The sequence below is a fragment of the Pieris napi genome, chromosome 1 (genome assembly GCF_905475465.1).
Source record: "Pieris napi chromosome 1, ilPieNapi1.2, whole genome shotgun sequence".
Taxonomy (NCBI): domain Eukaryota; kingdom Metazoa; phylum Arthropoda; class Insecta; order Lepidoptera; family Pieridae; genus Pieris; species Pieris napi.
The window spans coordinates 9,917,519-9,930,639 of record NC_062234.1 but is presented as its reverse complement, the minus strand read 5'-3'; the positions used below and the strand labels follow the sequence as shown (position 1 = coordinate 9,930,639).

At 33.0% G+C, this 13,121-nt stretch overlaps 1 protein-coding gene across 1 annotated transcript; it reads left to right on the top strand.

Annotated features, from left to right (window-relative positions):
• Positions 1 to 2,856: 2,856 nt before the first annotated feature.
• On the top strand, positions 2,857 to 13,042 carry LOC125060257 (facilitated trehalose transporter Tret1-like). The gene is made up of 4 exons (XM_047665458.1): positions 2,857 to 3,261; positions 10,290 to 10,687; positions 11,428 to 12,189; positions 12,520 to 13,042. The coding sequence occupies exons 1-4, from the start codon at positions 3,210 to 3,212 to the stop codon at positions 12,706 to 12,708; spliced, it is 1,401 nt and encodes a 466-aa protein (XP_047521414.1). The 5' UTR covers positions 2,857 to 3,209; the 3' UTR covers positions 12,709 to 13,042.
• The last annotated feature ends 79 nt before the right edge of the window (positions 13,043 to 13,121 follow it).

Here is a 13,121-nt window from a genome sequence, read left to right as displayed (position 1 = left end):
TAATTGTGACGAAAAATAATAAGCAATGTGCGCAAAATGCTGTGACGTTAAATGACTGTGGCAAAAAAAATTACGTTCATCAGGTTCAGTATTACGTTACGTTCAAAATTAAAAATACGTGAAATCACCGGATATTTAATAACAGTTAAAAAATAAGTTAGCTACTTAACAGTATTAAAGAAGTTAGTTATTTAACGGTATTAACTTGTTAGATTTCGTTTTTATAGGAGTCATAATGGAATCGGCTCAATCTGAGTCAATTTCGACTCAACCGTCACATCACTATCAGTTTTAAAACCTGGTGCACTTTATTCTTAATTAAATTGTCAGTTAAAAATAAGAAATGAAGTTAATTAGAAATACTACAAATATATATTGGTACTATTTGAATACGCACCTGACGTGCACGATTGTTATTCATACTTGGGCAAACGAATTTATATGAAAATGGTCACGTGACGACAGCTGAAGTAACGTCACCCCATTCAAATTCGTTTAGCGTTTGTGGGTAATAAAGTGTCGACTGTGACAAAGGGTGACCTTGGGTGCTGTTGATTAGATGGCCATAACAAAGGCTGCATAGTCTTAAGACTCGTCTCGTCCTGTTGGAATTATATATATTAAATATATATGTATATAATTTGCATCACAGTGAAACCAGATAAAACCTAATTAATTTTATCTATTCAAGTGCGATGTAAAAGACGTCATATTCTCTAAAAGATAAGCTTTGTTTATTCATCGTATAATTATCACTATCGAGGAAAGTAAATGTACATACATAAAAAAAAATCTGAGATTAATTTTCTATTTTCCATTATTGATTTAGTATTAAAAAATCGATATAATATGAGACTCACATTTTTTACGAAATTTTATCTGTCCAGCCAGTGATCGTAGGCAATATACATTTTTATTTACAGCTAATATTAAAATATATCTGTTTCATTAAGAGACTGAATAATGCATAGAAAAAGATTATTTATGCATTAAGATTAAAGTTCTAATTAGTTATTGTCCTATTTTCACTGCAACAAAACGATATTGTAATTATATATTCATTTGCTACATACAACTATTAACTGTGTGACATCAATTAAGCATTACATTAATTACAGCGCTTACGAGTAGGATAGTATATTAGGACAAGGCAACCGTGAATTGTGAGGTTGGGTCGGTAGGCCTTATCGTACATACCTGGAGTTGTTCTGATTAATACCTGCAGCTGAGTTTCATCATCGGACGTCGAGGCAGAATACGAAATTCCACCCGTATTACCTCGACGTCCGCCGTTCCACAACTGAGCGTTTTTCAAGGCAGTTTCTGCCGCGCACCACCACTTTGTGGAACCAGCTGCCCACTGAAGTATTTCCGAACCAATTCGACATAGGGTCCTTCAAGAAAAGAGCGTACCAATTCTTAAAAGGCCGGCAACGCACTCGCGAGCCCTCTGGCATTGAGAGTGTCCATGGGCGGCGGTATCACTAAACATCAGGTGAGCCTCCTGCCTGTTTGCCCCCTGTTCTATAAAAAAAAAACTGGACCAAATCCAGGAAGTACTAGAGGAGACAGACGGAGTCAAAATAACCGAAGAGCATGCATGGTGAACGTCAAAAAAGTCGATAAGGCGAGACAGGACAATATATCTCTGCCAATCGTGTATGTATAAATAAAAAATAATGTATGTTATTAATAACTGTGAAACTGCTATTATTACTCTTGATTGGAAACTAAAAGAAAAGTGATATCACACTATATCCATAGTACATTAAAAGAGGTCCTTCGCTGAATCATATGCTTGTTTGGTAGAAATAAAAATTCCTGGTACAAAAATACGCAAAACGACTGTACCATTATCCCACTATCCCACCAACAATTTAATAGGTACAAACTGACAATAGCAATTGTTAATTACAGATATAATTAATCATTATAACGGGTGACACAGTTTTTATAATAGGTATTATCAAGAGATAATCAATAATACCTTTTTAGATATTTTAATCGACAAGAATATTAACAGAATCTGATCACGTATTGACACCTTATCTCTTCCTAATACATGATAATATTATGTTTAAACATTCTTTAAATTTATATGTATGTACATTAGTAACTGTAGCTCCTCAATAAAAATAATTACAAGTTCTGAATATATAATTTATTCGCTGGCGGAGTGAAAATCTAATTAAATTAGGAAATATTATATGCTTTTAAAGAATGCCAAAATACCATACTCACTTTCCAACTATACGATTGAGCAACCGCCAGTTGCTCTCCTTTTAATTTAATTATCTCAATTGTACTATATTAATGTATATGCAACGAAGTGTTAATAAATAAATAAAAAAATAAACGTGCATTTTCAAGGCTTCAGTTTTAATAGTCTCATTGCCCATACATATATATATATATATACATATTTGTATAAGTGTTTCCTTTTTAGTTTAAGGTAAGTCTAGTCTAACGTAGCAATTGGTGGCTAAATACTTAAAATGTATTACCTACACAGCCTATTAAATTCGCCTCATTTTCTTTTAATTAAATCGTAATGTTTTGTCGTATTTAGCCCATGTCGGTAGTATTGTTAGACTTATTTTTGGACTGTATTTAACTAAAAATACATTTGTCTCAGCAAACATTCGTAAGCAGGGTGACTTTCGCAGTGCGACTGAATGAGTGGTAGTCACTCACACGCGTGGCTCAACATCGCATACATTCATGATATCAACGTTTTTCTTATCAGCCTGGAGCCCGCTTGATTTGCCGGCAAACCAAGCCGACCGATAAACAAGGACCAAAAGCGTGCGCTTGCGACGATTTACCTCATTCCATTCCGTTCTATGCGATCCGTTCAGTTCATTCGTGTTCAAGTGTCTGTGTTTCGTTCAGTTGTTCACTCGCTTTCGTCGCGTTAACATACTCTACGCGTTTTCTCGCAAAACTATGGACCTGCAAACCAACACATAAACCTTTCAAAATGAAGCCCAATCGGTTATAACGTTTACTTTTAAAAATCCATTAAATTTTAGATCGAATATAATATATTATTGTGATATTTAGTTAGTATATCCTGTTATAATTTATATTTAACCATGAGTTCGAATTATATTATATAGAAATTTTATTATAAAAAATCAGTGCTCAAGATAATCTCATTCCAAACCCAGTTAATTTTTTAGTATTGTATTTTAAATTTCAATATTACAATGACCGCAAAAACTCGCTCACATTGGAAGGAATATGGAACAGCGCTGTGTGGTAAGTTTTATAACCTATCTTTATGCGCGAATTCAACATAGTACATCTTGCTTCCCACTTTTGTAGTGTAAACATTTCACAATCCTAGCTCATAACAAGTAATCATAATATTATGCTTCAGCCTCGTCTCTATCTGATAATATTTTATGAAATATTTTATATAATGCGCAGTGGCTAATTGCAAACGTATGTATTTGGAGGCCTAGTCAGCATTCAGCAACTGTCGACATTTTAATGAAACGTGTCGCATTCCTTACACGCGGCAAGCACACTATACGTATACAATATTCTCGAGATTTTCATACTTTACTAGACCGTTATCAGAATAATAATATGATCCCCTGACCTCCTTCATTCTTACCACACATTGACAGAAAATTGCTTGATAGCAAATGTGTCATTGGGTTCAAGGGAAGTCTCATTTATTAGTCGTACCTACGTGTAAACAGGAGCTACTTATGATATTTTGAATCCCGGCACTCGTTTTGAGCTATTAATACAGTTTTCTAATTTATCTCCTCACTAAGAAATATTAATTTTGTGAAAGTGTTGTCACATGCGAATATAACTCATAAAAAGTGAATACATTAATGTAAATAAAACGAAAATTTTCCGTACGAATGAGTGAATGAACGAAATAAACGGTTCCTTGTGCACATGTTATATTAGACATGTAATAACCTAGTCTAAAATGTATATATATGTTATATAGTTACCAAAGGAGCATTTAGAAGTATAATTTATTATGTACATGGTGGACATAGGCTACTTCTTAGACTTCTAGCGATGGTCACCAGTTTCTACAAGATGCTTTGATTTTTTTCTTTAAAGTAAACAAAAAACAATTTTAGGACACAAAAAACATATGCCAATAATCCTATTTTAAAAGTTTCCTTAATCTAACATGACTGTAATAAAATAAACGTTTAAATAAAAAAACCCATCGTTAACTAATACATCAATTAAAACTAAACTATGTACAGTGGAATGTTATTGAAAAACTATCCTGCTGGGTATTATTGACTTCTAAGAGGGATCTCCTCAGGTAAGCCCTTTCGGCCCTTTTGTTATAAACTTACCAACCTCTAAGTACAATAAAAAACCGCGTCCGAAATAAAAAAAATTACTTAAGTTTTACATAGAAAAGATATTAAAAAATAAATCAGGCCATATTGCGTTTCTGACGTAATATTAAGTTACTACTACAATTGTTTTCCTCTATTTTACTAAAAAACTAAGAATGCTTAAAAACATATTTCCCTTTAACCCACCCTTAAATATAAACAACTAATAATATAATTACATTTAAGCTAAAATATCATTACCTTCTACCTAATGGTGTTCACGCCATGATGAAAGAGATAAGGCAATAATTGTGCATATAAAATTAAATCAGTCTAATAACAGTAAATCAGAAACAGACGAATAAGTGCTCTAGTTAAAACAGTTTTTAAGGAAGATTTAGCTGTTATGAATAAATAGGTATATATATAATAGTTAGTCTTTAGATTTATGTTTTTTTTCGTAAGTAGTAGGTGAGATAACTATTATTTTATTTACATATAGGTACGCAGATAGTGATGCGAGTCTCAGTTTGGATAAAAATTTCAAACTCTTTCAAGCCTTTAAGTTTTTAAATACTGTAAGGGAAAATTACCGTGGTAATTTTTTTTTTATATAATTTAATAATGCAACATTCGCCGAGGTTATTATAGAGTATTGTATGCATTGTTCTATTTTAATGGCTTTACGAGTATAATTTGAGGAAATTTAAATGGTTAATTAATTCATGGCCATATCTATAACGAATGAGTGAAATCTTTCCTTACTAATTGGTATATTTTGAAATAAGAAAGCAATGAGTCTCAAATAGTTGAACATCTACAACAACATAAGAGTCATCTATTGTTGTTGTATGTTGTTGTTGTTGTAGATGTAGATGTTGTTGTAGATGTTCAGTACAAGCTAAAAAATGTTTATCTATGCTACCATAGATCGGTACATTTAATATTATATTTGATTATTACATATATATAATTGTTACATCACATATAATAGGGTATAATTGAGTAGTCGGAGTCTTGTATGAGTATGAAAAATTTTGCGCAACCGCTTTATCATTCCTAAAGTTTGATTTAGGATTAAAACGTGTGTACGATAAATACAATCTCTAAAAACATATTTTTAATGTTGAATACCTACTTATAATACTAAAGTGAGGCACAGAACTACAAGATAAAACAAGTCAAAAACTGCGTATTATAATTTTCACGGCTCATAGTTGCTGCACGTAAGAACTTTAACTGTTCTAAAAATTGCATCCTCGTAAATCTTTACTGTCTATCTCCCTTATAGTACAGCAATTAACATTAATTCCTGATATATATATTCGATACGCAAATAACATTTAACTCAAGAATAGAAAAATAAAACTTCTACTTCAGTCAAGTGTAAATAAGGAAGAAAACTGAAAATACAAAGTTACAATTTGATTGAATTCTGAAGTTCATTCAAATCGTCAAGGCAAGATACAGAACATTCGAGTCTGTAGGCTAAGAATTACTAACTAAACAATCAAGGTGATATAGAGAGGCGGATGTAGAACTTTGGCGTTTACTGTAGTGTTTACATATATACAGATTACATGTAGTCGTAAGTGTCATTACACATAGTTTACATTCAGGCGCGATTTTATAAGATTTACCTATACCCATGTATGGTAAGAGTATTACGGGTTATGGTAAGAGTGTGAGTACTGAGTGGTACGTAAAGAGTTTACAAACAGCTCGATTATGGCCTAACTATAATTCTGAGAAAACACTGAATACTGTTTAGCCACTGTTACAACGTTAATTTTTTTCAGTTAAAGTAGGTAACTTAAGTCTTAATAAGTTAAAAATTAAAATAAATTATTCGTTTGAATTCGTAATTAAAATAATTGCTTATTTTTTATAAATGCTCATGAATATTAAATTATTTTAGCGTCCTTAGTAATTTTAAAACTAATTATACATATTCGGGTTACCTTACTTTTATTATTTATAAACTCCTTGTGATGTTTTAATTCGATTACTTCGTGTGTTGACCAATAAATAAATAGAACGCGCTCGATACGATTTAAAAATAAACGTAACACTTACATTGTCAAAGCATGACGTTTCGACAAATGACAACGGATTAAGATAATATTCGGTTCGGTTCGTTTGATTGTCAGAGCGGCATTTACTACCTACAGATCATGTGGACTTTAGCCCTCTTAAAATTTACAGATAGGATTTATTAAAATGTAGCAGTATTAGATATAGTATAAGGAATCGGGTATTTTATAGATACGTAATGAATACGTATTGTTCTTTGCAGATGTCTTTAATAAGATCTGGTAAATTGTAATACTTGCAATATTGCCACAAAAGGCTTCCTTATTGCAAAAGCTACAAAGAATGTCACTTAGTCAATTAAAATACTCTTTAAAGCCAAATAAGTTTGGCTTTTTCTAATGACAAATAAAATTCACCTAATTATTGTCATAGCTATCTTCCTTAAATGTTAACAAGCAACACGTTCTCAATGTCACACAGGTTATTTGTCGAGTTGATAAAAGAGCGAAAGTTTATTGAAGTACTCAATGGCCAATTCACTTGTATTAAGGTATTTACCGGTAATCTTACCATACAACACATTCGATACGAAACGGATAGCTTTGAAATATTTATGGCTCTCATCATTAAAGTCAGCGCTATTATTTGTTTTGGCGTATGTCAGAAAGTAAAGCGTATTTTGTACACGAGGAGAAGTTATATTATTATTACAAAAAGTATAATTATTGTCCCAGTACCGAAACATTATATTTCTAAGTTTGTTGTAATTATTATATATTATATAATCATATTACTTAAATATGATTTTATTTAGACTATTAGAATGTTTAAATGGTTACGTACAACTTTCTTTTCTCTTTCTAGAATAGCTATAAAAAAATTGGCAATTGCAACTGAAAATCTAGTCGTGTATAGTCTCTATTAAAAAAATGATCTTCCTAGATGACGTCTTATTTTACCTTATAATGTAGTTGAAAGTTCACCTAGATCGTTGACACTAGACACTAGACGGGGAAGAATAACGCATTTGTGTTCATTTAGCGAATGACTGCTACCTTCAAACACGTGACTCACACACGTGAGCTATTTATACTTGTGAAATGGCCGGTGCGGACTAACGGATAACGAATTGTAAGACTTTATCAACGAATCGTTATCCGTATTGTTTGCGTTCATTGTCGAAGCTCTTATAATGTTTTATCCCCATTACCCATGTATGGTGATCGTTAACTATTTAATAAGATAAACCAATTGAGTCTTTGGTCAGAGATTTTGTGTTAAACTTTAAGAAATACTGCTCTTGATTGCATGACGCAATAAATAAAATTGTTAGAGTTGCGTCATAACGTCAATATTACTTTTTATAGACACACATTATTAGTAATTATATGGTATTCAAAATTACTAACGTACCAAATTATATTTGGATGGAGACGTTCGTTGAATGTAATAATGATTGATGTTGCCAATTCTTGTACACGTTTCAGACTAAGCTAGACCAAAATTAGTCGAGTTATGGTAAAAGCGTTGGAAATCGTAAAAACTTATGTATCAAGACTAATGTTAGATCAATCGGTACTTAGTTGCTACTGTACCTGTACCTATTGACATTTTTTAATAACATTTTATAACCCGTGGTGCCAAAACCTCTAGGTCCTGCCTTCAGATTTCTGTATCTATTTCTTGAACATTTATTTTTCTTAACAGGCTAGTAGGTGATCAGCATTTTACCTGGCACGCTAACAATTTTTAAGGTCTAAGGCATCTTTCGAGCGAGTGTTAAATGAGTAGATAGACAGAAAATTAGTGTTCAGGGTTAAAAGGCACATGCCTAAACCACTAGGCCAACACTGCCAAAAGATATGTTTAATCTCGTTTAAACCAGAAATATCATACCATAAACAGAATTTTCTATAAATATCTTTGCCATATATATTTATTTATAATTTAGTACTATTTATTAATAAAAGGTAATGTAGCAATTCGTTATTTTAATAAGATGTAAATTAATGCAAAAATAATTTGCAATCAGTAGTATTCAAACCGTTACTTCCCTATTACAATTAAGTCAGATATTTATTTATGAATATAACGGGCGTTTCCATATTTATGTCTTCCAGATAATGTATTTAATTAATAATTAAATTAGGAATTACGTACTACAGTCCAAGTTTACACCGCCGTATAAAATCAAAAACTGGTGCCAACTGGCAATCGTTCTTTGTCCTTACATCACTATACCGGGCTAATACTATTAACTTTATGATCAAAATTGTGTACGTCAATAATTTTACTACGCTTTAATCAAATTTGGTTATGTATTTCGAAAAGAAATAAATTCCAGTAGCGCTACAACCGTTAAGGTATAGTATGAGCTTCAGATTTTTGTATGTTCGTTTCTCGAAAAACCGTTTACTTTTTTAATGAGTAAACATGATTGATTTATTAACTAAACATTGCTACTGTTTAATAATAATACACAATTAAACGTAAAAAACGCTAAAAATGGCACAAAACCATACTGCAATAGCCTGGTTACTCGTAATACTATTTTATTCAAAGGTCACTTGCGTAAAAATACGTAATACAGAAATTTGCCTATACTCTGCCACGTTGTTAAATGTATATTAGTTTTAGTAGTAAAGCCTAATTTAATATGTTTTCTGAAAGTATTAATCCGAAAAATATCGGTTTTCACAAATTGAAGTCTTGCAGTGCTTAACTGCGCACAACCCTTTCTTTACAAAATTATTTCCGTTCTCAACAGTTACATCAAATCATTTCATTTGCTTTTACTGAATGATCCTTATCCGTTTGTGCTTCCTGTAATTTGAACTGTCTACAATAGGATAAAAGCTTACAGCTTTTATAGATCTAACAAATGAAGAGCAAAGTAATATCTTATGTACACGGTGTACATTCTAATATATAAGTGTCACTATAATAAACAAGTAAATAAAAGGTAGCACGTTTTCTTGTGGTCCAAATATCATCTATAATAATAATTGATATTCCTTAATAACGCAATAAACCTTAATAACGCAATAAACCTTAATACCACATATAAATTAAAGCTTTAAGTCATAAACTCAAGAAGCGTTTATAAGTTCTTTGATAGTTAAAAAAGATTAATTACATTGTACATTGATATAGTGTGACGACGTTACAATGGTTTATTTCCGTATAATAATTGTTTATTATTCGAGAAAGAAGTTCCACAAATTGTGATAACCGCGATAACCGAACGACTTGACTGTATCGTCGGTTAAATGTTATATCAATTTTTATTTTTTTTGCCCCATCTAAAACTCGCATAACATACTATGGCCTTCTTAGATTAGTACAATTGGGTCTTCCTATTTCCATGAGAATGGTAGAACACTTTAGAATCAAAGAACAATACATAGTTAAGGCGTGTGTTAATTTTTTAATAAAGCGTTATATTGTTGGTATGAGTTTCCTCAGGCTCTCGACTATTGAATACAATAAATTTTGCTTATGCTCTTTATTCTAGGTCTAATGCTTGTAAACCTTTAAGATATCCATATAAGATTTATCTATATTTTCTAGATATCTAATTATACCTATGTCTATTTAAACACTGTAGATGTTATCCACTAATTTATCGCGTGTAAACTAATATAATAAATAATAAACATTTCGTAATTTGTGAAGTAGGGTACGTGCGTCCTTTATCTGTCTCGATGTTAACGGACATCTTATCTATTGTAGGTAAACATTGTATTTGTCAACATGTTGCCTAGATAAATACATCAATCCTTTAGTAACTGTGGAAAATTATTGGACAGTACGTGTGACATTAAATAAAACTGAGTCACATATTTACACTTTATTTTACAAATAATTGTTCTAGGAGTAATAAACAGACATACATTCAAGTAATATAATAAACATATTTTCGATTTTCAGCGACGCTGATCACCGCAACAGCAGGTACTTGCTACGGTTGGCCTTCCCCCATTCTTCAGTATCTGCAGTCACCGCAGAGTTACATACCGACAACAGCAGACGAAGGATCATGGATCGTGTCCATCATGATCCTGTGTTCGGCACTCACGCCGATACCATCAGCATACTTCGCAGACCGCTTTGGTAGAAAAACCACATTACTCCTTGGAGCAGTCCCTTTCATAATTGGCTGGATATTAGTCATCGTAGCCAAGTCTGTTGCCGTGCTATATGTGGCTAGAATGTTCTCCGGGCTTGGTTATGGAATAGTGTACACAGTTGCTCCAATGTACACGGGAGAAATAGCTACGAATGAAGTCCGTGGCGCCCTCTCTACACTTATCACATTGATGAATAAGGTAATAACATTGTTGAAACGAGGCCATACGTTTGTGAAAATAACTAAACAGTTGTGTAAAAATTATTAAACTTAATTATCGCTGAAATACCGATTGCGTGAACTAATTTTGAGAGATATTTTTAATTATTGAATTTGCAGAACGCTGTATGTACTGTTTTAATATCTAGGCCACGTGTGATTTCAACATTCTTTGTTAAATAGTAAAGTTTTACGGTGTTTTATTAACAAGATATGACAGGAAGAGTAAACTGACAAAGCGTTATATTATAAATTAATTTAAACAACTTCCTTCATGGATGAGTGAGTTAGAGAATCGAAATTTGAAAGTCTTTGTTTTAATGCGGGTAAAAAGATAGGCTGGTTTTGGGCATTTAATCTTGATAGTCTTAATCCCATACCATAATATAGAGTAAGGAGGCTAACATAAAATGATTTAGTCCAAACATTTTGAAGGAAATGCAATTTTTAAACTGTCTTTGTTCTCGTGACTCATAAGAATGATAACATGACACAGATATTTTTTACTTTTTCAACTTATTCAAGGATACTCCATAGCATAACTTAATTATGATAACCTGAAAAACTGAAAGTAGAATATCAAGTGCTAATTCTAAACCAAAAAATATAGACAAAGAACTTAAATGTAAATGTTTGTTGAACTCTGAAATCTTACAAGCGGACCCAGAATTTTGGTTACTTTTGATTATAATTCTAACAATATACATTTTCTTATTTCAGGTTGGAATTCTTGCCCAATACTGCATCGGACCATTCGTCACCATAAAAACCTTAGCCGCTATCAACATGATCCTGCCCATTACTTTCGTATTAACTTTCATCTTTCTGCCCGAGTCGCCCTACTATTACCTGAAATTTGAGCGCACGGAGAGAGCAGAACGTGCTCTTAGACATTTACGCAGTGGTGATATAAGATTGGAACTTAAAAACATAGAAATCAACGTTCAGGAGGACATGAAAAACCGAGGCACATGGGGCGATCTGGTTACCGAAGCGACGAACAGAAAAGCCCTCTGGATAAGTTTAGGAATCTTCACAATCCAACAGTTTTGTGGTAGCGCTGCTCTTGTTGCGTATGCCCAAACAATATTCGATATAACTGATAGCCACATAGAGCCGTATAAGGCAACAATATATGTGGGATGTGTCCAAGTTGCCACTTGCTGCCTGTCGGTTCTTTTGGTCGATCGTGTTGGACGGAAACCACTGCTTCTATTGTCTGCGCTAGGGGTGGGACTAATGAATGGCGTTCTTGGAACGTATTTCTACTTCTACCTGTCGAATAAGGAGTCAGTCGCAATCCTTCATTGGCTACCGATAGCGGCTATGATGATTTACATTATTTGCTACGCTGTTGGTCTGTCCACGGTGCCCTACGTGATTATTGGAGAAATGTTCCCGACCAACGTGAAGTTGTACGCCTCCTGTGTCGCTCATATTTATACTGGAATTTCGATGTTTGCTGTTCAAAAACTCTTCCAGGTAAAACTATTTAATACTAAAGCATCCCTTCCGTTTATATATACCATCTAAAATTACTTTTATACACACACGTCTATTATTTGTTTCTTGGAAAACTAAACATAAAAGAGAACAATGAAACGCTTAAATATAAGGAAGTTTCTAATGAAAGGAAAATCAAATAAATACGTCAAATAGCTCTTTGATTAGTGGCTTAAGATACAATTATTATCAAGTATTACGAGTACCTATTACTTTATACTTCTTACGCACACATTGATGGAGATGACGTTCATCTCAGATCAACAAGCTGTCATCAACATTACTAATATGAGCAATTTATAATTCCAGGTAATAAGAGATACATATGGTATCTACACAGTTTTCTGGGGCTTCTGTGCGTGCTCAATCCTCGGGCTGGTGTTCATTCTAGCCGTGCTACCCGAGACCAAGGGGAAATCATTTGCTTGCATACAGGCTCAGCTGAAAAGAGAAGTCGCCCGCGACAACGCAAGCAAACTTATGACTGTCGAGTATTAATACTATAGGAATGAAAACATTATGATATTAAATACTTAATTTTATTAATTTTATATACAGAGAGAGAGTATATAATTAAAGTAGATATCGGTATAGGGGGATGAGGGGGAGCACAGTAGGCAGGACTTTCGATGCTGATGAGAAGGCAGAGTAGTCATCAGGATCGTAATTCTCTGGCAAGCCTCGCGAGGAGATCACGCTCGTGTACAATCGTGCCGAGTCCTTGGCCGTCCTCGTTTTATTCTGACTCTCAAAATCGACCAAGTAAAGACCGAAGCGAGACCTGCAAATGCATTTACATACATGACGAGTGAAATATATCATGAATGACGGATATTGCGTTTTATTTATGTCTCTAAAGATTATAATTATTGCTTATTTTATCCCTTTCATACAGTTCACTGGCTGTATAG

Excerpts from the sequence above, each read along its gene's own strand:
- LOC125060257 (XM_047665458.1), top strand. The coding sequence starts at position 3,210 with ATGACCGCAAAAACTCGCTCACATTGGAAGGAATATGGAACAGCGCTG. Across the intron at positions 3,262-10,289 it reads ATATGGAACAGCGCTGTGTG|CGACGCTGATCACCGCAACA; the intron begins GTAAGTTTTATA and ends TTCGATTTTCAG. Across the intron at positions 10,688-11,427 it reads TTATCACATTGATGAATAAG|GTTGGAATTCTTGCCCAATA; the intron begins GTAATAACATTG and ends TTCTTATTTCAG.